We start from the raw sequence: 25,291 nt of genomic DNA, 5'->3' as shown, positions 1-25,291 counted from the left end.
CAGTTTGGGGATTAAATTTTTCACCACCTTCAGTCTGGGATTTTATTTTTTCACCTCCTTGAGTTCGGGATTTCACTGATTGACATCTTTCAGTTCGGGATTTGAATTTTTCACTTCTTTCAGTTCGGGGATTAACTGTTTCACCTCCTTCAGTTCGGAGTTTAACTGTTTCGCCTCCATCAGTTCATATTTAACTGATTCACCTCCACCTGTTCGGGGTTTAACTTGATTTACCTTCTTCAGTTCGAGGTTTAACTGTTTCACCTGCTTCAGTTCGGGGTTTAACTGTTTCACTTTGTTCAGTTTGGGAGTTAACTGTTTCACCTCCTTCAGTTCTGGGGTTTAACTGTTCCACCTATTTCAGTTCAAGTTTTAACAGTTTCACATCCTTCAGTTCGGTGTTTAGCTGATTCACGTCCTTCAATTCTGTGTTTAACTGTTTCTCCTCCTTCAGTTCGTCGTTTAACTGTTTCTCCTCCTTCAGTTCAGTGTTTAACAGTATTCCCTGTTTCAGGTCGGAGTTTAACTGTTCCGCGTCCTTAAGTTCGGGACTAACTATGTCACCTCCTTCAGTTTGGGGATTAACTGTCTCACCACCTTCAGTCTGGGATTTTACTTTTTCACCTCCTTGAGCTCGGGATTTCACTGATTGACTTCTTTCAGTTCGGAATTTGAAATTTTCACTCCCTTCAGTTCGGGGTTTAGCTGTTTCACCTCCTTCAGTTCGGGTTTAACAGTTTCACCTCATTCAGTTGGGGTTTAACTAATTCCCCTCCTTCACTTCACCTCCTGATTCACCTCCTTCAGTTTGTTGTTTACATGTTTCACTTCCTTCATTTTTGGGGTTTTACTGTTTCACCTCATTTAGCTCGGGGTTAACATTGTCGCCTCCTTCAGTTTGGGGTTTAACTGTTTCACCTGCTTCTGTTGGGGTTTAACTGTTTCACCTGTTTCAGTTCAGGGTTTAAATGTTTCACCTCCTTCAGTTCGGGGTTTAACTCTTTCACGTCCTTCAGTTCAGGTATTAACTGTTTTACCTCCTTCAGTACAGGGTTAACTCTTTCACCTCCATCAGTTCAGGGATTAATTGTTTCACCTCCTTCAGTTCCGGGATTAACTGTTTCACCTCCTTCAGTTCGGAGTTTAAATGTTTCAACACCTTCAGATCGGGGTTTAACTATTTCACCTCCATCAGTTCATGTTTAACTGAATCACCACCAACAGTTCAGGGTTTAGCTGATTTAACTCCTTCAGTTCAGGATTTAACTGTTTCACCTGCTTCAGTTCGGAGTTTAACTGTTTCACCTCCTTCAGTTCGGGGATTAACTGTTTCACCTACTTCAATTCGGTGTTAACTGTTTCAAATTCTTCAGATCAGGGATTAACTGTTTCACCTCCTTCAGTACTGGGTTGAACATTTGCACGTCCTTGATTTCAGTGTTTAACTGTCATTCAGTTCAGGGTTTCACTGTTTCACCTCCTTCAATTTGGGGTTTCACTGTTTTACCTCCTTCAGTTTGGGGTTTCACTGTTTCACCTCCTTCAGTTCGGGGTTTCACTGTTTCACCTCCTTCAGTTCGGGGTTTAAGGGTTTCACCATCTTCAGCTCGGGGTTTATCTGTTTCACCTGCTTCAATTCGGGTTAAACAATTTCAACAGTTTCAACTCCGTCAAATCAGGTTTAACCGTTTCACCTCCTTCAGTTCAGGGTTTAACAGTTTCTCCACCTTCAGATCAGATTTAAACGTTTCAACTCCTTCACATCGGGTTTCAGCTCCTTCAGGTCGAGGGTTAACTGTTGCACCACCTTCAGTAAGAGATTTAACTGTTTCACGTCCTTCATTTCAGGGATTAACTGTCTCTCCTCCTTCAGTTCGAGCTTTAACCGTTTCACCTCCTTCAGTTCAAGGTTTAACTGTATCACGTCCTTCAGTTTGGTGTTTAACTGATTCACCTCCTTCAGTTCGGGCTTTAACTGTTGTACCTTCTTCAGTTCTTGATTTAACTGTTTCGCATCCTTCAGTTCAGGGTTTAACTGTTTTGCCTTCTTCAGTTCAGGTTTTAACAGTTTCACGTGCTTCAGTTCAGTGTTTAACTGACACACCTCCTTCAGTTCAGGGTTTAAATATTTCATCTCTTTCAGTTTGGTGTTTAAGTGATTTACCTCCGTCAGTTGATTGTTTAACTGTTTCACCTTCTTCAGTTCGGTGTTAACAGTTTCGCCTCCTTCAGTTCAGAGTTTAAGTGATTCGCATCTTTCAGTTCAGGGTTTAACTGTTTGACCACCTTCAGCTCGGGATTTAACTGTTTCACCTCCTTCAGTTCGGAGTTTAACTGTTTCGCCTCCATCAGTTCATATTTAACTGATTCACCTCCACCTGTTCGGGGTTTAACTTGATTTACCTTCTTCAGTTCGAGGTTTAACTGTTTCACCTGCTTCAGTTCGGGGTTTAACTGTTTCACTTTGTTCAGTTTGGGAGTTAACTGTTTCACCTCCTTCAGTTCTGGGGTTTAACTGTTCCACCTATTTCAGTTCAAGTTTTAACAGTTTCACATCCTTCAGTTCGGTGTTTAGCTGATTCACGTCCTTCAATTCTGTGTTTAACTGTTTCTCCTCCTTCAGTTCGTCGTTTAACTGTTTCTCCTCCTTCAGTTCAGGGTTTAACAGTATTCCCTGTTTCAGGTCGGAGTTTAACTGTTCCGCGTCCTTAAGTTCGGGACTAACTATGTCACCTCCTTCAGTTTGGGGATTAACTGTCTCACCACCTTCAGTCTGGGATTTTACTTTTTCACCTCCTTGAGCTCGGGATTTCACTGATTGACTTCTTTCAGTTCGGAATTTGAAATTTTCACTCCCTTCAGTTCGGGGTTTAGCTGTTTCACCTCCTTCAGTTCGGGTTTAACAGTTTCACCTCATTCAGTTGGGGTTTAACTAATTCCCCTCCTTCACTTCACCTCCTGATTCACCTCCTTCAGTTTGTTGTTTACATGTTTCACTTCCTTCATTTTTGGGGTTTTACTGTTTCACCTCATTTAGCTCGGGGTTAACATTGTCGCCTCCTTCAGTTTGGGGTTTAACTGTTTCACCTGCTTCTGTTGGGGTTTAACTGTTTCACCTGTTTCAGTTCAGGGTTTAAATGTTTCACCTCCTTCAGTTCGGGGTTTAACTCTTTCACGTCCTTCAGTTCAGGTATTAACTGTTTTACCTCCTTCAGTACAGGGTTAACTCTTTCACCTCCATCAGTTCAGGGATTAATTGTTTCACCTCCTTCAGTTCCGGGATTAACTGTTTCACCTCCTTCAGTTCGGAGTTTAAATGTTTCAACACCTTCAGATCGGGGTTTAACTATTTCACCTCCATCAGTTCATGTTTAACTGAATCACCACCAACAGTTCAGGGTTTAGCTGATTTAACTCCTTCAGTTCAGGATTTAACTGTTTCACCTGCTTCAGTTCGGAGTTTAACTGTTTCACCTCCTTCAGTTCGGGGATTAACTGTTTCACCTACTTCAATTCGGTGTTAACTGTTTCAAATTCTTCAGATCAGGGATTAACTGTTTCACCTCCTTCAGTACTGGGTTGAACATTTGCACGTCCTTGATTTCAGTGTTTAACTGTCATTCAGTTCAGGGTTTCACTGTTTCACCTCCTTCAATTTGGGGTTTCACTGTTTTACCTCCTTCAGTTTGGGGTTTCACTGTTTCACCTCCTTCAGTTCGGGGTTTCACTGTTTCACCTCCTTCAGTTCGGGGTTTAAGGGTTTCACCATCTTCAGCTCGGGGTTTATCTGTTTCACCTGCTTCAATTCGGGTTAAACAATTTCAACAGTTTCAACTCCGTCAAATCAGGTTTAACCGTTTCACCTCCTTCAGTTCAGGGTTTAACAGTTTCTCCACCTTCAGATCAGATTTAAACGTTTCAACTCCTTCACATCGGGTTTCAGCTCCTTCAGGTCGAGGGTTAACTGTTGCACCACCTTCAGTAAGAGATTTAACTGTTTCACGTCCTTCATTTCAGGGATTAACTGTCTCTCCTCCTTCAGTTCGAGCTTTAACCGTTTCACCTCCTTCAGTTCAAGGTTTAACTGTATCACGTCCTTCAGTTTGGTGTTTAACTGATTCACCTCCTTCAGTTCGGGCTTTAACTGTTGTACCTTCTTCAGTTCTTGATTTAACTGTTTCGCATCCTTCAGTTCAGGGTTTAACTGTTTTGCCTTCTTCAGTTCAGGTTTTAACAGTTTCACGTGCTTCAGTTCAGTGTTTAACTGACACACCTCCTTCAGTTCAGGGTTTAAATATTTCATCTCTTTCAGTTTGGTGTTTAAGTGATTTACCTCCGTCAGTTGATTGTTTAACTGTTTCACCTTCTTCAGTTCGGTGTTAACAGTTTCGCCTCCTTCAGCTCAGAGTTTAAGTGATTCGCATCTTTCAGTTCAGGGTTTAACTGTTTGACCACCTTCAGCTCGGGATTTAACTGTTTCACCTCCTTCAGTTTGAGGGTTAAATGTTTCACCTTCTTCAGTTCATGTTGCACTGTTTCACCTCATTCAGTTCGGGGCTTAACTGATTCACCTACTTCAGTTTGGGGTTTACCTGTTTCACGTTCTTCAATTCTCTGTTTAATTGAATCACATCCTTCAGTTCAGTGTTTAACTTTTTCACATCCTTCAGTTCTGGGTTGAACATTTGCACGTCCTTGATTTCAGTGCTTAACTGATTCCCTTCCTTCAGTTTTGGGTTTAACGGGTTCACGCCCTTCATTTCAGGGTTAAACTGTTTGACCACCTTCAGCTCAGTGTTTAACTGACTCACCTCCTCCAGTTCAAGGTTTAACTGTTTCACCTCTTTAAGATCCGTGTTTAAGTGATTCACCTCCGTCAGTTCAGGATTTAACTGATTCACCTCCTTCAGTTCGAGATTTGGCTGTTTCACATCCATCAGTTTGGGGGTCAACTGTTTCACCTTCTTCAGTTCATGTGTAACTGTTTCACCTACTCCAGTTCAGGGTTTAATGGGTTCACGCCCTTCAGTTCAGGGTTTAACTGTTTCACCTCCTTCATTTCGTGGTTTAAATGTTTCAAATCCTTTAGTTCGGGGAATAACTTTTTCACCTCCTTCAGTTCTGGGTTGAACATTTACATGTCCTTGATTTCAGTGTTTAACTGTTTCACGTCATTAAATTCAGGGTTTAATTGTTTCACCTCCTTCATTTCGGGGTTTAAATGTTTCATGTCCATCAGTTCGGGGTTACTGTTTCAGCACCATCAGGTTGGGATTTAACTGATTCACCTGCTTTGGTTCAGGTTTAACTGTTTCACCTCTTTCTGCTCATGTTTAACTGTTTCAGCTCCTTCAGTTCGGGGTTTAATTGATTCCCCTCCTTCAGTTCGGGGGTTAACTGTTTCAGCTCCTTCAGTTTGGGCTTTCACTGTTTCACCTCCTTCAGGTCGGTGTTAACTGTTGCACCACCTTCAGTAAGAGGCTTAAATATTTCACGTCCTTCAGATCAGGGATTAACTGTTTCACCTCCTTCAGTACTGGGTTGAAAGTTTGCACGTCCTTGATTTCAGTGTTTAACTGTTTCACGTCATTCAGTTCAGGGTTTAACTGTTTCACTTCCTTCATTTCGGGGTTTACTGTTTCAGCTCCTTCTGTTCGGTGATTAAGTAATTCACTTCCTTCATTTCGGGGTTTAACAGTTTTGCCTCCTACAGTTCAGGGTAGAACTGTTTAACTTCCTTCAGTTCAGGCTTTAACTATTTCACGTCATTCAGTTCAGGGTTTAACTGTTTCATATCTGTCAGTTCGGGGGTAATCTAATTCAACTGCCTCAGTTCGGGCTGAATTGTTTCACCTCCTTCAGTTCGGGGTTTAACTGTTCCACGTCATTCAGTTCGGGATTTAACTATTTCAGCTCCTTCATTTCGGGGTTTAAATGTTTCACGTACATCAGTTCGGGGTTTACTGTTTCAGCTCTTTCAGTTCGGTGTTTAACTGATTCACCTGCTTCAGCTCGGGGTTTAACTGTTTCACCTTCAGTTTGCTGGTTAACTGTTTCAACTCCTTCAGCTTGTGTTTAACTGTTTCAGCTCCTTCAGTTCGGGGTTTAAGTGATTCCCCTCCATCAGTTTGAGGCTTAAGTGTTTCACCACCTTCAGTTCAGTGTTTAACTGGTTCACCACCGTCAGTTCGGGTTTAACTGTTTCAGCTCATTCAGTTCGGGGTTTAACTGATTCACCACCTTAGGTTTGGGGTTTAACTGTTTCACGTCTTTTAGTTTGGGGGTTAACTGTTTCACTTCCTTCAGTTCGGGTTTTAACTGCTTCACCTACTACAGTTCGGGCTTTAACGGGTTCACCTGCTTTAGTTCAGGGTTTAGCTGTGATTAAGTGATTCACCTCCTTCAGTTCAGGTTTTAACAGTTTTGCCTCCTTCAGTTTGGGGTTTAACTGTTTCACCTCCGTCAGTTCAGTGGTAATCTAATTCAACTGCCTCAGCTCGGGCTTAATTGATTCTCCTCCTTCAATTCAGGGTTAACTGTTTCACCTCCTTCAGTTCGGGGTTTAACAGTTTTGCCTCCTTCAGTTTGGGGTTTAACTGTTTATCTTCCTTCAGTTTGGGCTTTAACTATTTCACGTCCTTCAGTTCGGGGTTTAACTGTTTGACTTCCGTCAGTTCGGGTTCAGATCAGGGTTTAACTGTTTCACCTGCTTCAGGTCGGGGTTTAAGTGATTCATGTCCTTCAATTCAGGGTTAACTGTTTCAAATCCTTCAATTCGGTGTTAACTGTTTCAAATTCTTTAGTTCAGGGTTTAACTGTTTCACCTCCTTCAGTTTGGGGCTTCACTGTTTCACCTCCTTCAGTTCGGGGGTTAAGGGTTTCACCATCTTCAGCTCGGGGTTTATCTGTTTCACCTGCTTCAATTCGGGTTGAACAATTTCAACAGTTTCAACTCTGTCAGATCAGGTTTAACCGTTTCACCTCCTTCAGTTCGGGGTTTAACTGTTTAACATACTACAGTTCGGAGTTTAACGGGTTCACGTCCTTTAGTTGTGGGTTTAGCTGTTTCACATCATTCAGTTAAGTTTTTAACATTTTCACCTCCTTCAGTTCAGTGATTAAGTGATTCACCTCCTTCAGTTTGGGGTTTAACAGTTTTGCCTCCTTCAGTTCGGGGTTTAACTGTTTCACCTCCCTCAGTTCGAGGGTTAACTGCTTCACCTCCTTCAGTTCGGGATTGAACTGTTTCACCTCCTTCAGTTCGAAGGTTAACTGTTTCACCTCCTTCAGTTCAGTGTTTAACTGTTGCACCTCCTTCATTTCAGGTTTTAACAGTTTCACTGCCTTCAGTTCAGTGTTTAACTGAATCACGTCCTTTAATTCTGTGTTTAACTGTTTCACCTACTTCAGTTCAGGGTTTAACTGTTCCACCTCATTCAGTTTGGGGTTTAACAGTTTGCCTCTTTCAGTTCGGGAATTAAGTGTTTCACCTCCTTCTGTTTGGGGATTAACTGTTTCACTTCCTTCAGTTCGGGGATTAACTTATTCACCTCCTTCTGTTCAGGTTTTAACTGCTTCACCTCCTTCAGTTTGTTGTTTAACTGTTTCACTTCCTTCCTTTCGGGGTTTTGCTGTTTCACCTCGGGGTTAACAGTTTTGCCTGCTTCAGCTCGGAGTTTAGGTGATTCGCATCTTTCAGTTCGTGGTTTAACTGTTTGATCACCTTCAGTTCGGGATTTAACTGTTTCACCTTCAGTTTGCTGGTTAACTGTTTCACATCCTTCAGTTAAGGTTTTAACACTTTCACCTCCTTCAGTTCGGTGATTAAGTGATTCACCTCCTTCAGTTCGGGGATTAACTGTTTCACTTCCTTCAGTTCGGGGATTAACAGTTTCAACACCTTCAATTCGGGGATTAACTTTCACCTCCTTCAGTTCGGGGTTTAATTGTTTCACCTCCTTCAGTTCTGGGTTTAACTGAATCACCTCCATCAGTTCATGTTTAACTGAATCACCTCCATCAGTTCAGGGTTTAACTGTTTCAGCTCCTTCAGTTCGGGGTTTCACTGTTTCAGCTCCTTCAGTTTGGGGTTTCACTGTTTCACCTCCTTCAGTTAGGGGTTTCACTGTTTCATCTCCTTCAGTTCAGGGGTTAAGTGTTTCACCATCTTCATCTTGGGGTTTATCTGTTTCACTTGCTTCAATTCGGGTTAAACAATTTCAACAGTTTCAGTTTTGCCTCCTTCAGTTCAGGGTTTAACTGTTTCACCTCCGTCAGTTCGGGGGTAATTTAATTCAACTGCCTCAGCTTGGGCTTAATTGATTCTCCTCCTTCAGTTCAGGGTTAACTGTTTCACCTCCTTCAGTTCGGGCTTTAACTATTTCACGTCCTTCAGTTCGGGGTTTAACTGTTTGACTTCCATCAGTTCGGTGTTAACTGTTTCAAATATTTTAGTTCAGGGTTTAACTGTTTCACCTCCCTCAGTTCGGGATTGAACTGTTTCACCTCCTTCAGTTCGGGGATTAACTGTTTCACCTCCTTCATTTCAGGTTTTAACAGTTTCACGGCTTCCAGTTCAGTGTTTAACTGATTCACGTCCTTTAATTCTGTGTTTAACTGTTTCACCTACTTCAGTTCAGAGTTTAACTCTTTCACCTCATTCAGTTCGGGGTTTAACAGTTTGCCTCTTTCGGTTCGGGGATTAAGTGTTTCACCTCCTTCAGTTTGGGGATTAACTGTTTCACCTCCTTCAGCTCAGGGTTTAACTGTTTCACCTCCTTCAGTTCGGGGTTTAACTGTCTCACTTCTTTAAGTTCGGTGTTTAAATGATTCACCTCCTTCAGTTCAGGTTTTAACTGCTTCAATTCCTTCAATACGGGGGTTAACTGTTTCACGTCTTTCAGTTCGAGGTTTAACTGATTCACCCACTTCACTTCATGGTTTAACTTATTCACCTCCTTCAGTTCAGGATTTAACTGCTTCACCTACTTCAGTTTGTTGTTTAACTGTTTCACTTCCTTCTTTTCGGGGTTTTGCTGTTTCACCTCATTCAGCTCGGGGTTAACAGTTTCGCCTCCTTCAGCTCGGAGTTTAAGTGATTCACATCTTTCAGTTCGGGGTTTAACTGTTCAACCTCCTTCAGTTCGGGGTTTCACTGTTTCACCTCCTTCAGTTCGGGGTTTCACTGTTTCACCTCCTTCAGTTCGGGGTTTCACTGTTTCACCTCCTTCAGTTCGGGGTTTCACTGTTTCACCTCCTTCAGTTCGGGGTTTCACTGTTTCACCTCCTTCAGTTCGGGGTTTCACTGTTTCACCTCCTTCAGTTTGGGGTTTCACTGTTTCACCTCCTTAAGTTCGGGGTTTCACTGTTTCACCTCCTTCAGTTCGGGGGTTAAGGGTTTCACCATCTTCAGCTCGGGGTTTATCTGTTTCACCTGCTTCAGTTCTGGTTAAACATTTTCAACAGTTTCAACTCCGTCAGATCAGGTTTAACTGTTTCACCTCCTTCAGTTCAGGGTTTAACTATTCCACCTCCTTCAGTTCAGGGTTTCACTGTTTCACTTCCTTCCCTTTGGGGTTTCACTGTTTCACTTCCTTCAGTTCGGAGTTTAAGGGTTTCACCATCTTCAGTACAGGGTTTATCTGTTTCACCTGCTTCAATTTGGGTTAAACAATTTCAACAGTTTCAACTCCGTCAGATCAGGTTTAACCGTTTCACCTCCTTCAGTTCGGGGTTTAACAGTTTCACCTATACAGTTCGGGGTTTAACAGTTTCACCTACTTCAGTTCAGTGATTAAGTGATTCATCTTCTTCATTTCGGGGTTTTACTGTTTCACCTTATTCAGCTTGGCGTGAACAGTTTTGCCTCCTTCAGTTCGGGGTTTAGCTGATTCACATCTTTCAGTTCGGGGTTTAACTTTTTCACCACCTTCAGTTCAGGGTTTAACTGTTTCACTAGCTTCATCTCAGGGTTTAACTGTTTCACCTCCTTCAATTTGGGGGTTAACTGTTTCACATTGTTCAGATCGTGTTTAACTGTTTCACCTCCTTCAGTTCGGAGTTTAACGGTTTCACCTCCTTCAGTTCGGGGTTTAATCTCCTTCAGTTCGGGTATTAACTATTTCACCTCCTTCAGTTTGGGTTTTAACTGCTTCAATTCCTTCAGTTCGGGGGTTAACTGTTTCACGTCCTTCTGTTCGGGTTTTAACTGATTCACCTATTTCACTTCATGTTTTAACTTATTCACCTCCTTCAGTTCAGGTTTTAACTGCTTCACCTACTTCAGTTTGTTGTTTAACTGTTTCACTTCCTTCTTTTCGGGGTTTTGCTGTTTCACCTCATTCAGCTCGGGGTTAACAGTTTCGCCTCCTTCAGCTCGGAGTTTAAGTGATTCGCATCTTTCAGTTCGGGGTTTAACTGTTTGACCACCATCAGTTCGGGGTTTAACTGTTTGACCACCTTCAGATCGGGGTTTAACTGTTTCACCTTCAGTTTGCTGGTTAACTGTTTCAACTCCTTCAGCTTGTGTTTAACTGTTTCAGCTCCTTCAGTTCGGGGTTTAAGTGATTCCCCTCCATCAGTTTGAGGGTTAAGTGTTTCACCACCTTCAGTTCAGTGTTTAATTGGTTCACTTCCTGCAGTTCGAGGTTTAACTGTTTTACCTCCTTCAGTTCATGTTTAACTGTTTCACCTCCTTCAGTTCACGGATTAACTGATTCACGTCCTTCAATTCGAAGTTTAATTGTTTCACGTTTTTCACTTTGGGTTTAACTGTTTCACTTCCTTCAGTTCGGGGCTAACTCTTTCATGTCCTTCATTACTGACAAGCGGTGACTATCAGACCTCGTTTTATGAGTTATGGAGCCTCAGATCGAGGAGCCAGGGAGGGGATAGAGTGAGACGCAGTGCATGACTGCGGACACTTGTCAGCAGGAAAAGAATGACAGAACGTGAACACTAACCTAAATTATAGACTGGTCTGTTTATTTGGAAAGCTGATGGGAACATAATTTAAAGTTGACAGAGAAACTTAGTGTGAGAGGAAGTCCCCAACTTGACTTGGCGTCGTCAGCGCCTCGCTGCAGTGGGGGAATATCTTACATTAAAATCATTAAAGGACAGCAGAAGGGACAGCAAAATCTCAGCATGTTCACCTGGATCATTCTATATTTCTCAATTTTCATGCTCTAGATATGGCCTCAGGTCATCAGCAGGGACATTCGCTGTGACCCCTCGTACCAAGCAGTGGATCTCTCTCCGTAATAATGCGGTTGCTGGTTCTTCCATTATGGGGGGCATCTTCCGCTGGCTCACTGGCTACCATGCAACGAATCACGCACGTACCCAGCCCGATGCCCACCACTACGCCAAAGATTAACCCAAGGGAAAGCCCCAAGAAACAGCCAAGTGCAGTACACAGGGTGGCTGCCTGAGGTAAAAAGATCAGCAATGTGCACCTTGCCAACACAGGACCAGCTTCCAACGCCCCCAAGAACATCCCAATGGTTCCAAATACAACAGCCAACAACATGGCACAGATGCACTGCAGGTCTTGCTTGTATTTCTTGTTGTAAATCGCGCAGAGGTCCTGGAGTTTTCTCAGCAGCTGTGTATTCAGATTCGTCACTTCGATCTCGATCTCCGCAGGAGAACCTAGCAGACATATCTGAAAATCCACACTCAGATCCATGGCCTTCTGCCCCAGGAGATTCCTCATTACACTTGGAGTAGTACTAACACACTTGCAGGCTGCATCTATATTGGGCACCTGAATGCATAGAGAGCACAGGGTTAGATACAGAGTAAAGCTCCCTCTAAAATGTAACCATCGATCACTCCCAGGACAGGTACAGCACAGGGTTAGATACATAGTAAAGCTCCCTCTAAAATGTACCCATCACTCACTCCCAGGACAGGTACAGCATGGGGTTAGATACAGAGTAAAGCTCCCTCTACACTGTCCCCATCAAACACTCCCAGGACAGGTACAGCATGGGGTTAGATACAGAGTAAAGCTCCCTCTACACTGTCCCCATCAAACACTCCCAGGGCAGGTACAGCACGGGGTTACATACAGAGTAAAACTCCCTCTACAACGTCCTCATCAAACACTCCCAGGACAGGTACAGCACAGGGTTACAAACAGAGTAAAACTCCGTCTGCAGTGTTCCGTTCAGGAAGTCACTTTATTCTACCTCTTCTGAGTAGCAATTTAGTAAACCATTAAGTATTGCATCCATTCGCCTAGCCATTTGGCCCTGGAATGTCACATTGTAAGCGTTGCATGAGATTTCAATCTCTTGCGCCAGTAGATGGTTGAGCTCAGTAGCTTCTGTCCTCTTCTCCACCGCAGTCCCTCTGAGAAGCCTCTGACAATCCTCTTTCAGCTCATTGGCCTTCATCAACAGGCAGGCTTGCATAGAACCTGGAGTTGTCACATAACGGCCTACATCTGCATTCTGAGCAACAAAGACAAAAAATGCTGGATCAAGATTAACACCTCTCGGGACAGGTATGGCACAGGGTTAGATACAGAGTAAAGGTCCCTCGACACTGTCCCCATCAAACACTCCGAGGACAGGTACAGCACGGGGTTAGATACAGAGTAAAGCTCCCTCTACACTGTCCCCATCAAACACTCCCAGGACAGGTACAGCACGGGGTTAGATACAGAGTAAAGCTCCCTCTACACTCTTATTGAAACACTCCAAGGGCAGTTACAGCACGGGGTAAAATACAGAGTAAAACTCCATCAACACTGTCCCCATCAAATGCTCCCAGGACAGGTACAGCATGGGGTTAGATACAGAGTAAAGCTCCCTCTACACTGTCCCCAACACTCCCAGGACAGGTACAGCATGGGGTTAGATTCAAAATAAAGCTCCCTCTACACTGTCCCCATCAAACATTCCCAGGACAGGTACAGCACGGGGTTAGATACAGAGTAAAGCTCTCTCTACACTGTGCCAATCAAACAGTCCCAGGACAGGTACAGCACGGGGTTAGATACAGAGTAAAGCTCCCCCTACACTGTCCCCATCAAACAATCCCAGGACAGGTACAGCACTGTGTTAGATACAGATTAAAACTCGTTCAACACCATCCCCGTCAAACACTCCCAGGACAGGTACAGCACGGGGTTAGATACAGAGTAAAGCTCCCTCTACACTGTCCCCATCAAACACTCCCTGGACAGTTACAGCACAGGGTCAGATACAGGGTAAAGCTCCCTCTGCACTGTCCCCATGAAATACTCCCAGGACCGGTACAGCATGGGCTTAGAGACAGAATAAAGCTTCCTCTACACTGTCCCCATCAAGCACTCACAGAACAGGTACAGCGCTGGGTAAGATACAAAGTAAAGTTTGGTCCTCTCCACTGTTCCATCCATAAACTGAGGGAATATGCAAACTGAAGTACCTGCTGTATGAAATAACTTTGAAACTCGTTCAGCTTCTTGTTCCTTAGTTTTACATTCCAGAAGGCATTCGACATCTGAGGAGATTAGATATACCGTAACTGACTTATCGCAATCTCTCGCTCAGAGAGATATCTGTACAATGACTGGCCTCACTTAGTCCCCGCTCTCTCAGGGACAAATCTGTACATCGACTGATGTCCCTCAGTCCCCTCTCACTCAGGGAGATATCTGGACACTGACTTTTGTCGCTCAGACCCCCCACAGGGAGATGTCCACACACTGACTGGTGTCTCTCACTCCCTCTCTCACTCGGAGATATCTGCACAGTGACTGGTGTCTCTCACTCACTCTTTCATTCAGGGAGATATCTGTACACTGACTGGTGTCTCTCAGACCCTCTCTCTCAGGAAGATATCTGCACACTGACTGGAGTCTCTCAGTCCTCTCTCCCTCAGAGACATGTCTGTACACTGATTTTTGTCGCTCAGAGCACTCTCAGGGAGATATACCCACACTTACTGGTGTCTCTCACGCCCTCTGTCACTCAGGGAGATATCTGTGCACTGACTGGAGTCTCCCACTCCCCTCTCTCTCTCATGGAATTATCTGTACACTGACTGTCAATCCCTCTCTCTATCAGGGAAATATCTGTACACTGACTGGCCCCTCAGCCGCCTCTCGCCCAGGGAGATAACTGTACACTGACCGGTGTTTCTCATCCGAATCTCAGGAAGATATTAGTACACTGACTGGTGTCTCTCAGTCCCTCTCTCACCCAGCGACAAATCAGGACACTGGCTGGTGTCTCTCAGTCCCATCTCTCTCAGGAAGATATCAAAACATTGACTGGAGTTTCTCACTCCCCTCTCTCTCAGTGATATATCTGTACACTGACAGGTGTCTCTCAGTCCCTCTCTCTCTCTCAGGGAGATATCTGTACACTGACTGGTGTCTCTCAGCCCAATCTCAGGGAGATATCTGTACACTGACTGGTGTCTCTCAGCCCAATCTCAGGGAGATATCTGTACACTGACTGGTGACTCTCAGTCCCCTCTCTCTCTCAGGGAGATATCTGTACTCTGATTGCTGTCTGTCACTCCCCCTCTCTCAGGGAGATATCTGTACACTGACTGGTGTCTCTCAGTCTCCTCTCTCTCTCAGGGAGATATCTGTACACTTACTAGAATCTCTCAGTCCCTCTCTCTCAGGAAGATATCTCTACACTGACTGCAGTCTCTTACACCCCTCTGTCTCGCTGAGGGAAATATCTGTACACTGACTGGTGTCTCTCAGTCCCCGCTCGGAGATATCTGCACACTGGTTGGTGTCCCACTGTCCCCTCTCTCTCAGGGAGATATCTGTACACTGCCAGGTGTCTCACAGTCCCCTTCTCTCAGTGAGATATCTGTCCGCAGTCTGGTGTCTCTCATTCCCTTTTTCTCACAAAGAAATCTGTGCAGTGACCAGTGTCTCTCAGACCCCTCTCTCTCAGGAAGATATCTATACACTGACTGGAGTCTCCCACTCACCACTCTCTCTCATGGACATATCTGTACACTGTCTGTCAGTCTCTCTCATTCTCAGGGAAATATCAGAACACTATTATCCCTCAGTCCCCCTCTCACTCAGGGAAATATCTGTACACTGATTGGTGTCTCTCAGTCCCTCGCTCACTCAGGGAGATATCTGTACACTGACTAGTGTCACTCAGTCCCCTCTCTCTCCGGGAGATATCTGCACACTGACTGGTGTCTCTCAGTCCCTCTCCCGCAGGGAGATATCAGTACACTGACTGGTGTCCCTCAGTTCCCTCTCTCTCAGGGAGTTATCTATACACTGACTGGTGTTTCTCAGTCCGTCTCTCACTCAGGAAGATATCTGTACACTGTCTGGTGTACCTTACTCCCTCTTGCTCTCAGGAAAATATCTGTACACTGACTGGTGTCTCACAGTCCCCTCTCTCTCAGGGAGATATCTGTGCAGTGACTGGTGTCTCTCAGTACCCTCTCTCTCAGGGAGATATCTGTACACTGTCTAGTGTCTCCCACTCCCCTCTCTCTCTCATGGACATATCTGTACACTGACTGCTGTCTGTCAGTCTCTCTCATTCTCAGGGAAATAGCAGAACACTGACAGGTGTCTCTCAGTCGCCTCTCTCTCAGGGATATATCTGTTCACTGACTGGTGTCCCTCAGTCCCCATCCCTCTCAGGGAGATATCTGCATACACACTGGTCTCTCTCAGGCCCTCTCTCTCAGCGAGATACCTGTACACTGACTGCTGTCTCTCAGTCCACTCTCCCTCAGGGAGATATCTGCACACTGACTGGTATCTCTCAGTCCCTCTCTCGCAGGGAGATATCAGTACACTGACTGGTACCTCTCAGTCCCGTCTCTTTCAGGAAGAAAACTGTACACTGACTGGTGTCTCACAGGCCCACTCTCTCTCAGGCAGATGTCTGTACACTATCTGGTGCCCCTCAGTCTCCGCTCTCTCAGGGACATATCTGTACACTGACTGGTGTCTCTCAGTCCCTCTCTCTCAGGGAGATAACTGTACACTGACAGGTGCCTCACAGTCCCCCACTCCAAGGGAGATATCTGTAACCTGACTGGTGTCCCTCAGTCCCTCTCTCACAGGGAGATATCTGTACACTGACTGGTGTCTCTCAGTCTCTCTCTCTCAGGGAGATATCTGCACACTGACTGGTGTCTCTCAGTCCCTCTCTCGCAGGGAGATATCAGTACACTGACTGGTATCTCTCAGTCCCGTCTCTTTCAGGAAGAAAACTGTACACTGACTGGTGTCTCACAGGCCCACTCTCTCTCAGGCAGATGTCTGTACACTATCTGGTGCCCCTCAGTCCCCGGTCTCTCAGGGACATATCTGTACACTGAATGGTGTCTCTCAGTCCCTCTCTCTCAGGGAGATAATTGTACACTGACAGATGCCTCACAGTCCCTCTCTCCAAGGGAGCTTTTTGTACACTGACTGGTGTCCCTCAGTCCCTCTCTCACAGGGAGATAACTGTACACTGACAGGTGCCTCACAGTCCCTCTCTCCAAGGGAGATATCTGTACACTGACTGGTGTCCCTCAGTCCCTCTCTCACAGGGAGATATCTGTACACTGACTGGTGTCTCTCAGTCTCTCTCTCTCAGGGAGATATCTGTACACTGTCTGGTGTCTCTCAGTTCCTCTCTTGCAGGGAGATATCTGCACACTGATTGGAGTCTGTCACTCCGCTCTCTGTCTCAGGGATATTACTGTACACTGACTGATGTCTCTTAGCCCCCTCTTGGGGAGATATCTGCACACAGACTGTTGTCCCTCAGTCCCCTCTCTTTCAGGGAGATATCAATAAACTGTCTGCTGTGTCTCAGTTCCTCTCTCTCAGGGTGATATTTGTACGCAGACTGGTGTCTCTCAGTCCTCTCTCTCAGGTAGATATCTGTGTACTGACTGGTGTTCCTCAGTCCCCCCTCTCACAAAGAAGAGATCTGCATACTGTCCCAGCTCCTCCAGTCCCCTCTCTCGCAGGCAAATATCTGTACACTCAATGGTGTCTCTCAGTCCCCTCTCTCTCTCAGGGAGATATCTGTACACTGACTGGCATCTCTCAGCCCCTCGCTCCCTCAGGGAATTATCTGTACACTGTCCAGTATCTCTCAGTACCTCTCTCTATCAGGAAGAGATCTGCATACTGACCGAGCTCCTCCAGTCCTCTCTCTCAGGCAAATATCTGTACACTGACTGGTGTCCCTTCGCCCACTCTCAGGGGAGATATCTGCACACACACACACTGGTGTCTCTCAGTCCCTCTCTCTCTCTCAGGGAGATATCTGTACACTGACTGGTGTCTCTCAGACCCTCTCTCTCTCAGGGAACTATCTGTACATTGTCTGGTGTCCCTCAGTCACTTCTCCCTCAGGGAGATATCTGTACAGGGACTGGTGTCCCTCAGTTCCCTCTCTCTCAGGGAGATATCTGCACACTGATCGGAGTCTCTCATTACCTTCTCTGTCTCAGGGACATTTCTGTACACTGACTGATGTCTCTCAGCTCCCTCTCAGGGAGATATCCGCCAACTAACTGGTGTCTCACAGTCCCACTCTCTCAGGCAGATGTCTGTAGACTAATTGAAATCTCTCAGTCCCCTCTCACTCTCAGGGACATAGATGTACACTGACTGTTGTCTCTCAGTCCCTCTCTCTCTCAAGGAAATATCTTTGCACTAACAGATGTCCCTCAGTCCCCTCCTTCGCAGGGAGATGTCTGTAAACTGACCGGGGTCCCCAGAACCTTCTCTCTCAGTGAGATATCTGCACACACACTGGTGTCTGTCAGGCCCTCTCTCTCAGGGAGATATCTGTACACTGACTGGTGTTTCACAGTACACTCTCCCTCAGAGAGTTTTCTGCACACTGACTGGTGTCCCTCAGCCCCCGTTCAGGGAGACATCTGCACGCTGACTGTTGTCTCTCAGTCCCTCTCTCGCAGGGAGATATCAGTACACTGAATGGTATCTCTCAGTCCCATCTCTCTCAGGAAGAAATCTGTACACTGACTGGTGTCTCGCAGCTCCAATCTCTCTCAGGCAGATGTCTGTACACTATCTGGTATTCCTCAGTCTCCTCTCTCTCAGGGAGATATCTGTACACTGACAGGTGTTTCTCTCCATCCCTGTCTCTCTTAGGAAGATATCTGTACACTGACCGGAGTCTGTCAGTCCCTCTCTCTCAGGGAGTTATCTGTACACAGATTGGTGTCCCTCAGTCCCCTATCTCTCAGGGAGATATCTGTACACTGACTGTTGTCTCTCAGTCCCTCTCTCTCTCTCAGGGAACTATCTGTACACTGACTGGTGTCTCTCAGACCCTCTCCCTCCCAGGGAACTTTCTGTACACTGTCTGGTGTCCCTCAGTCACATCTCCCTCAGGGAGATATTTGTACAGGGACTGGGGTCCCTCAGTTCCCTCTCTCTCTCAGGGAGATATCTGTACACTGATTGGAGTCTGTCACTCCCCTCTCTGTATCAGGGACGTTTCTGTACACTGACTGATGTCTCTCAGCCCCCTCTCAGGGAGATATCTGCCAACTAACTGGTGTCTCTCAGTCCCACTCTCTCTCAGGCAGATGTCTGTACACTATCTGAAATCTCTCAGTCCCTTCTCACTCTCAGGGACATAGGTGTACACTCACTGTTGTCTCTCAGTCCCTCTCTCTCTCAGGGAAATATCTTTGCACTAACTGATGTCCCTCAGTCCCCTCCTTCGCAGGGAGATGTCTGTACACTGACCGGGGTCACAGACCCCTTTCTCACAGGGAGATAGCTGCATACACACTGCTGTCTCTCAGTCCCTCTCTCAATCAGGGAGATACCTGTACACTGACTGGTGTCCCTCAGTCCATTCTCCCTCAGGGAGTTTTCTGCACACTGACTGGTGTCCCTCAGCTCCCGCTCAGGGAGATAACTGCACGCTGACTGGTGTCTCTCAATCCCTCTCTCTCATGGAGATGTCTGTACACTATCTGGTGTCACTCAATCCCCTCTCTCTCAGGGACATATCTGTACACTGACTGGTGTCCCTCCCACTCCCTGTCTCCCTCAGGAAGATATCTGTACACTGACTGGATTCTGTCAGTACCTCGCTCTCAGGGAGTTATCTGTACACATATTGGTGTCCCTCAGTCCCCTCTCGCTCGGGGAGATTTCTGTACACTGACTGGTGTCTCTCAGTCCATTCTCTCTCAGGGAGATATCTGTACACTGACTGATGTCTCGCAGTCCCCTCTCTCTCTGGGTGATATCTGTACACTGACTGGTGTCTCTCAGTCCCTCTCTCTCAGGGTGATATTTATACACAGACTGGTGTCTCTCAGTCCTCTCTCTCAGGGTGATATTTATACACAGACTGGTGACTCTCAGTCCTCTCTCTCAGGTAGATATCTGTACACTGACTGATATCGCTCAGTCCTTCACTCTCTCAGGGAGATATCTGTACACTGCCTGGCATCTTTCAGTCCCTCGCTCTCGCAGGGAATTATCCGTTCACTGTCCGGTGTCTCTCAGTCCCCACTCTCTCTCAGGGTAATAGCTGTACACTGACTGGTGGCCCTCAGTCCCCACTCCCTCAGAGAGATATCTGTACACTGCCTGGCATCTTTCAGTCCCTCGCTCTCGCAGGGAATTATCCGTTCACTGTCCGGTGTCTCTCAGTCCCCACTCTCTCTCAGGGTAATAGCTGTACACTGACTGGTGGCCCTCAGTCCCCACTCCCTCAGAGAGATATCTGTACACAGACTGTCTCAGTCCCGTGTCTCTCAGGAAGATATCTATACACTGACTGGAGTCTCTCACTCCCCTCTCTCTCAGGGAGATATCTGCACACACACTGGTGTCTCTCAGGCCCTCTCTCTCAGGGAGATATCTTTACACTGACTGGTGTCCCTCAGTCCACTCTCCCTCAAGGAGTTTTCTGCACACTGACTGGTGTCTCTCAGCTCCCACTTAGGGAGATATCTGCACACAGACTGGTGTCTCTCAGTCCCCACTCTCTCTCAGGGAAATATCTGTACACTGTCCGGTGTCTCTCAGTCCCCACTCTCTCTCAGGGAAATTTCTGTACACTAACTGATGTCTTTCAGCCCCCTCTCGGTGAGATATCCGCACACTGACTGGTGTCTCTGAGCCCCCTCTCAGGGAGATATCTGTACACTGACGGGTGTCTCTCAGCCCCCTCTCAGGGAGATATCTGTACACAGACTAGGGTCCCTCAGTCCACTCTCTCTCAGGGAGATTTATGTACACTGACTGGTGTCTCTCATTCCCTCTCTCGCAGGGAGATATCTGCACATTGATTGGAGTCTGTTATTTCCCTCTCTGTCTCAGGGACATTTCTGTACATTGACTGATGTCTCTCATCCCACTCTTGGAGAGATACCTGCACACAGACTGTTGTCCCTCAGTCCCCTCTCTCTCAGGGAGATGTCTATAAACTGTCTGCTGTTTCTCAGTCCCTCTCTCTCAGAGTGATATTTCTACACGGACTGGTGTCTCTCAGTCGCCTCTCTCTCTCAGGGAAATATCTGTACACTGACTGGTGTCACTCAGTCCTCTTTCCTGCAGGGAGATAACTGTACACAAACTGGTGTCTCTGAGTCCCTCTCTCTCAGGGTGATATTTGTACACTGACTGGTGTCTCTCAGCGTCCTCTCAGGCAGGTATCTGCACACTGACTGGTGTCTCTCAGTCCCGTGTCTCTCAGGAAGATATCTGTACACTGACTGGTGTCTCTCAGTCCTCTCTCTCTCTCTCGTTGAGTGATATCTGTATACTGACTCCTGTCTCTCAGTCCTCTCTCTCTCTCTGGGAGATACCTGTACACTGACTGGTGTCTCTCAGCCCCTTTTCAGGGAGATATCTGCACACTGACTGGTGTCTCTCAGTCCCTCTCTCTCAGGGAGATATCTGTACATTGAATGGTGTCTCTCAGTCCCCTCTCTCTCAGGGAGATATCTGTACACTGACTGGTGTCTCTCAGTCCCCCTCTCTCAGGGAATTATCTGTACATTGACTGGTGTCTCTCAGTCCAATTCTTCGTAATTACCAGCAGTCATGCTTGCTTATTCATTGAAGTGATATGAATATCTCACCTGCAGTGGCGTTTTGATCTGAACGGAATATTTTTTGATGGTTTGGACAAATGCCTATGGATAAACATACAAGGGTTTTAGACTGGGGACTCTGGAGTTGGGTATCTAGATTATTGCACGGCAGATTTGGATTACGGCAGAAGTGAATGAGTGAAGACTGCAAATGAGAATCATGTAATCCAGTGTCTCCCCTCTCACTGTGATCCAGTGTCTCTCCCTTCTCATGATGACCCATGTCTCTCCCCCCTCACCGTCATCCATTGTCTCTCTTCTCTCACTATGATCCAGTGTGTCTCCCTTCTGACTGTGATCCTGTGTCTCTCTCCTCTATTTGTGATCCAGAGTGTCCCTCCTCTCACTGGAACGCAATCTCTCCCTCCTCTCAGTGATGCAGTGTCTCTCTTACACTGTGATCCAGTGACTCACCCTCTCACTGTGATACACTGTCTCCCTCCTTTCACCGTGATCCACTGTCTCTCCCCACTCACAGTGATCTAGTGTCTCTCCCCTCTCATTCTGATCCAGTGTCTCTCTCTCCTTCCACTGTGTTCCAGTTTATCTCCACTCTCACTGTGATCCAGTGTCCCCTCCTCTCACCTCGATCGTGTTTCTCTCCTCTCGCTGTGATCCAGTCTCTCCTACACTTAGTGATCCAGTGTCTCCCTCCTCTCACTGTGATGAAATGTCCCTCTCCTCTTATTGTGATCCAATGTCACCCCCTCTCACTGAGATCCAGTGTCTCTCTCTCCTCTCAGTGATCCAGTGTCTCCCCCTCTCACTGAGATCCAGTGTCTCCCTCCTCTCAGTGATTCAGTGTCTCTCCTACACTCAGTTATCCAGTGTCTCTCACCCTCTCAGAGTTCCACTGTCCCCCTTCTTTCACTGTGATCCAGTGTCTCTCTCTCCTCTCAATGTGATCCAGTGCCTCTCCTTGTCACCGATATTAGGTGTCTCTCTCCTTTCACTGTGATCCAGTGTCTCTCTCCTCTCATTGTGATCTAGTGTCTCTCTACTCCCACTGTGATCAAGTGGCTGTCTCCTATTACTGTGATTGTGTCTCTCTCTTCTATCTGTGATCCAGTGTGTCCCTCATCTCATTTTCATGCAGTGTCTCTTTTCTCTCATTGTGATCCAGTGCCTCTCTCCTCTCAGTGATCCAGTGTCTCCCTCCTCTTACTGTGATCCAGTGTCTCCCTCCTCTCATTGTGATCCAGTGTCTCCCTCCTCTCACTGTGATCCAGTGTCTCCCTCCTCTCACTGTGATCCAGTGTCTCCCTCCTCTCACTGTGATCCAGTGTCTCCCTCCTCTCACTGTGAGGAAGAGACAGTGAGAGAGCAGTGAGGAGGGGCTCAGGCTGTGGACCGACTAACTTCTGAAAAAAGTAGTCCCAGAGAAACAGGTAAGTGATGGGTTGGGGAGTATTTTGTTTGTTTTCCTTTGCACATTTGTGTAAAGCCTAAGGTTTTATTACTATTAATAAACTTTACTAGCTGTCGTGGTAGGTTATATTAATTATAAGCTAATTTAGAAAATAAATTAATTAACATATAATAAAGATGGTAGGACAGGTGATACGTTGCAAATGCATAATGGGAGAGGGAGAGACAAAGTATGCAGGAGAGAGAGAGGGAGAGAGTGTGTGCAAGAGAGAGGGAGGGAGTGTGTGTGGGAGAGAGGGGAGAGAGTGTGTGTGGATGAGAGAGTGGGAGAGAGTGTGTGGGAGAGAGAGAGGGAGAAAGTGTGTGCAAGGGAGAGGCAGAGAGTTTGTGTGGGAGAGAGAGGGAGTGTGTGCTGGAGACAGGGTGTGCAAGAGAGAGGGAGAGAGTGAGGGTGTGTGGGAGATAGAGAAGGAGAAAGTGTGCGGGAGAAAGAGAGGTACAGAGAGTGTGTGCAAGAGAGAGAGGAAGAGAGTGTGCATGGGAGAAAGGGAGAGAGTGTATGTGTGGGTTGGAGAGATACAGAGTGTGTGTGGGTAGAGATGGAGAGAGTGTGGGCGAGAGAGAAATGTGGAGACAGTGTGTATGGGTGAGAGAGAGGGAGAAAGTGTGCAGGAGAGAGAGAAAGTGTGCGGGGGAAAGGGAAGGACACAGAGTATGGAGAGGAAGTGTGTGTGCAGGAGAAAGGGAGAGTGTGTGTGTGTGTGTGTAGGTTGGAGAAGTAGAGAGTGTATGCACGAGAGAGAGGGAGAGAGTGTATGCGAGAGACAGGGAGCGAGAGAGGGAGAGAGTGTGAGAGAGAGGGAGAGTGTGCGAGAGAGAAATGGGGAGAGAGTGTGTGTGAGAGGGAGAGAGTGTGTGCAGAAGAGAGAGAGGAAGAGAGTGCGTGCAGGAGAGAGATGGAGACTGTGTGTGGGATAGAGAAGGAGAGAGTGTATACGTGGGTTGGAGAGGGAGAGTGTGCTGGAGAGTGTGTGTGCAAGAGGTAGGGAGAGTGTGCGTGTGGGAGAGAGAGAGGGAGAGAGAATTGTGCAGTTGAGACAGGAAGAGAGTGCGTACAGGAGAGAGAGAGTGTGTGGGAGAGAGAGGGAGAGACTGTGTGCAGGTTGGAGAGGGAGACAGTGTGTTGAAGAGATAGGGAGAGTGTGCATGTGGGAGAGAGAGAGAGAGGGAGAGAGAATGTGTGCGGGAGAGAGAGGAAGAGAGTATGTACAGGAGAGAGAGAGGGTGTGGCAGAGAGAGGGAGAGAGTGTGTGCGGGATGAAGAGGGAGAGAGTGTGTGCGGGACAGAGAAGGAGAGAGTGTGTGTGGGAAAGAAAGGGAGAGAGTGTGTGCAGGTTGGAGAGGGAGAGAGTGTGTGCAAGAGATAGGGAGAATGTGCGTGTGGGAGAGAGAGGGAGAGCGAATGTGTGCAGGAGAGAGAGGAAGGGAGTGTGTGTAGGAGAGAGGGAGAGTGTGTGTGGGAGAGAGAATGTTTGCAGGTTGAAGAGGGAGAGAGTGTGTGCAGGACAGAGAGGGAAAGAGAGTGTGTGGGTAGAGAGAGGGGGAGAATGTGCGAGAGAGATGAAGAGAGAGAGTGTGTGCAGGTTGGAGAGGGAGAAAGAGAGTGCAAGAGAGAGGGACAGTATGTGCGTGGGAGAGAGAGGGAGTGTGTATGTGAGAGAGGGACCGTATGTGCAGGAGAGAGATGGAGAGAGAGTATTCGTTGGCAAGAGAGAGCGGGAGAGAGGGTATGTGGTCAAGAGAGAGGGAGAAGAAATGTGTGCAGGAGAGGGAGGAACAGAGAGAGCGCCTGTGGAAGAGAGAGGGAGTGTGTGTGGGTGAGAGAGAGAGGGAGAACATGTACATGGGAGAGAGAGAGGGAGAGAGTGCGCGGGAGACAGAGAGGGAGAAAGTGTGTGCAAGAGAAAGGGATACAGTTTATGTGGGAGAGAGAGGGACAGTGTGTGCGAGTGAGAGAGGGAGAGAGGGTGTGTGGTAGAGAGAGAGGGTGAGAGAATGTGTGTGGGAGAGAGAGAGGGAGAGAGAGTGTGCAAGTGAGAGAGGGACAGACTGTATGGGAGAGAGAGCGGGAGAGAGCGTGTACGAGAGAGAGGGAGAGAGTGTGCAGGAGAGAAGGACGGTGTGTGGGAGAGAGAGAGAGGGAGAGAGAGTATACAAGAGAGAGGGAGTGTGTGCAGGAGAGAGCAAGGGAGAGAGTGCGTGAATAGAGAGAGGGAGAGAGAGAGTGTGCAAGTGAGAGAGGGACAGAGTGTATGGGTTAGAGAGAGAGGGAGAGAGCGTGTACGAAAGAGAGGGAGAGAGTGTGCAGGAGAGAAAGAAGGACAGAATGTATGGGAGAAAGAGAGAGAGGGAGAGGGAGTGTATGAGAGTGAGGGAGTGTGTGCAGGAGAGACCAAGGGAGAGAGTGTGTGGGAGAGAGAGAGGGAGAGAGTGTGTGTGGGAGAGACAGAGAGGGAGAAAGTGTGTGCATGAGAGAGGGGTACAGTTTATGTGGGAGGGAGAGAGAGAGGGAGACAGAGCATGTGCGAGGGAGAGAGAACGTGTGTGGGAGAGAGAGTAAGAGAGAGTGTGCAAGTGAGAGAGAGAGGGACAGAGTTATGGGAGACAGAGAGAGGGAGCGAGAGAGCGTGTACGAGAGAGAGGGAGAGAGAGTGTGAAGGAGAGAGAGAGGGACAGATTGTATGGGAGAGAGAGAAAGAGAGAGGGAGAGAGCATATACGAGAGTCAGGGAGAGAGTGTGTGCAGGAGAGAGAAAGGGAGAGACTGTGGGGGAGAG

General features: G+C 46.9%; 1 protein-coding gene across 2 annotated transcripts in view; it reads right to left on the bottom strand.

Moving 5' to 3' along the window:
- Positions 1 to 10,993: 10,993 nt before the first annotated feature.
- The window catches only part of LOC121274791 (atlastin-1-like), a 39,707-nt gene continuing 25,409 nt past the window's right edge, over positions 10,994 to 25,291 (bottom strand). The window contains exons 10-13 of one of the 2 annotated variants that reach the window (XM_041182142.1): positions 21,076 to 21,129; positions 13,420 to 13,494; positions 12,195 to 12,458; positions 10,994 to 11,767 (exon numbers count right to left, since the gene is read on the bottom strand). In XM_041182142.1, the coding sequence (XP_041038076.1) occupies positions 11,207 to 11,767; positions 12,195 to 12,458; positions 13,420 to 13,494; positions 21,076 to 21,129 (954 nt within the window). In that variant the 3' untranslated portion in view covers positions 10,994 to 11,206. The remainder of the gene's footprint in view (positions 11,768 to 12,194; positions 12,459 to 13,419; positions 13,495 to 21,075; positions 21,130 to 25,291) is intronic. The other variant, XM_041182143.1, reaches the window with a different exon arrangement.

The sequence above is a fragment of the Carcharodon carcharias genome (assembly GCF_017639515.1).
Source record: "Carcharodon carcharias isolate sCarCar2 chromosome 38 unlocalized genomic scaffold, sCarCar2.pri SUPER_38_unloc_2, whole genome shotgun sequence".
In the NCBI taxonomy this organism is placed as follows: Eukaryota; Metazoa; Chordata; class Chondrichthyes; order Lamniformes; family Lamnidae; genus Carcharodon; species Carcharodon carcharias.
Note: the sequence above shows the minus strand (reverse complement) of the source record. Positions and strands in the feature narration are given on the sequence as shown.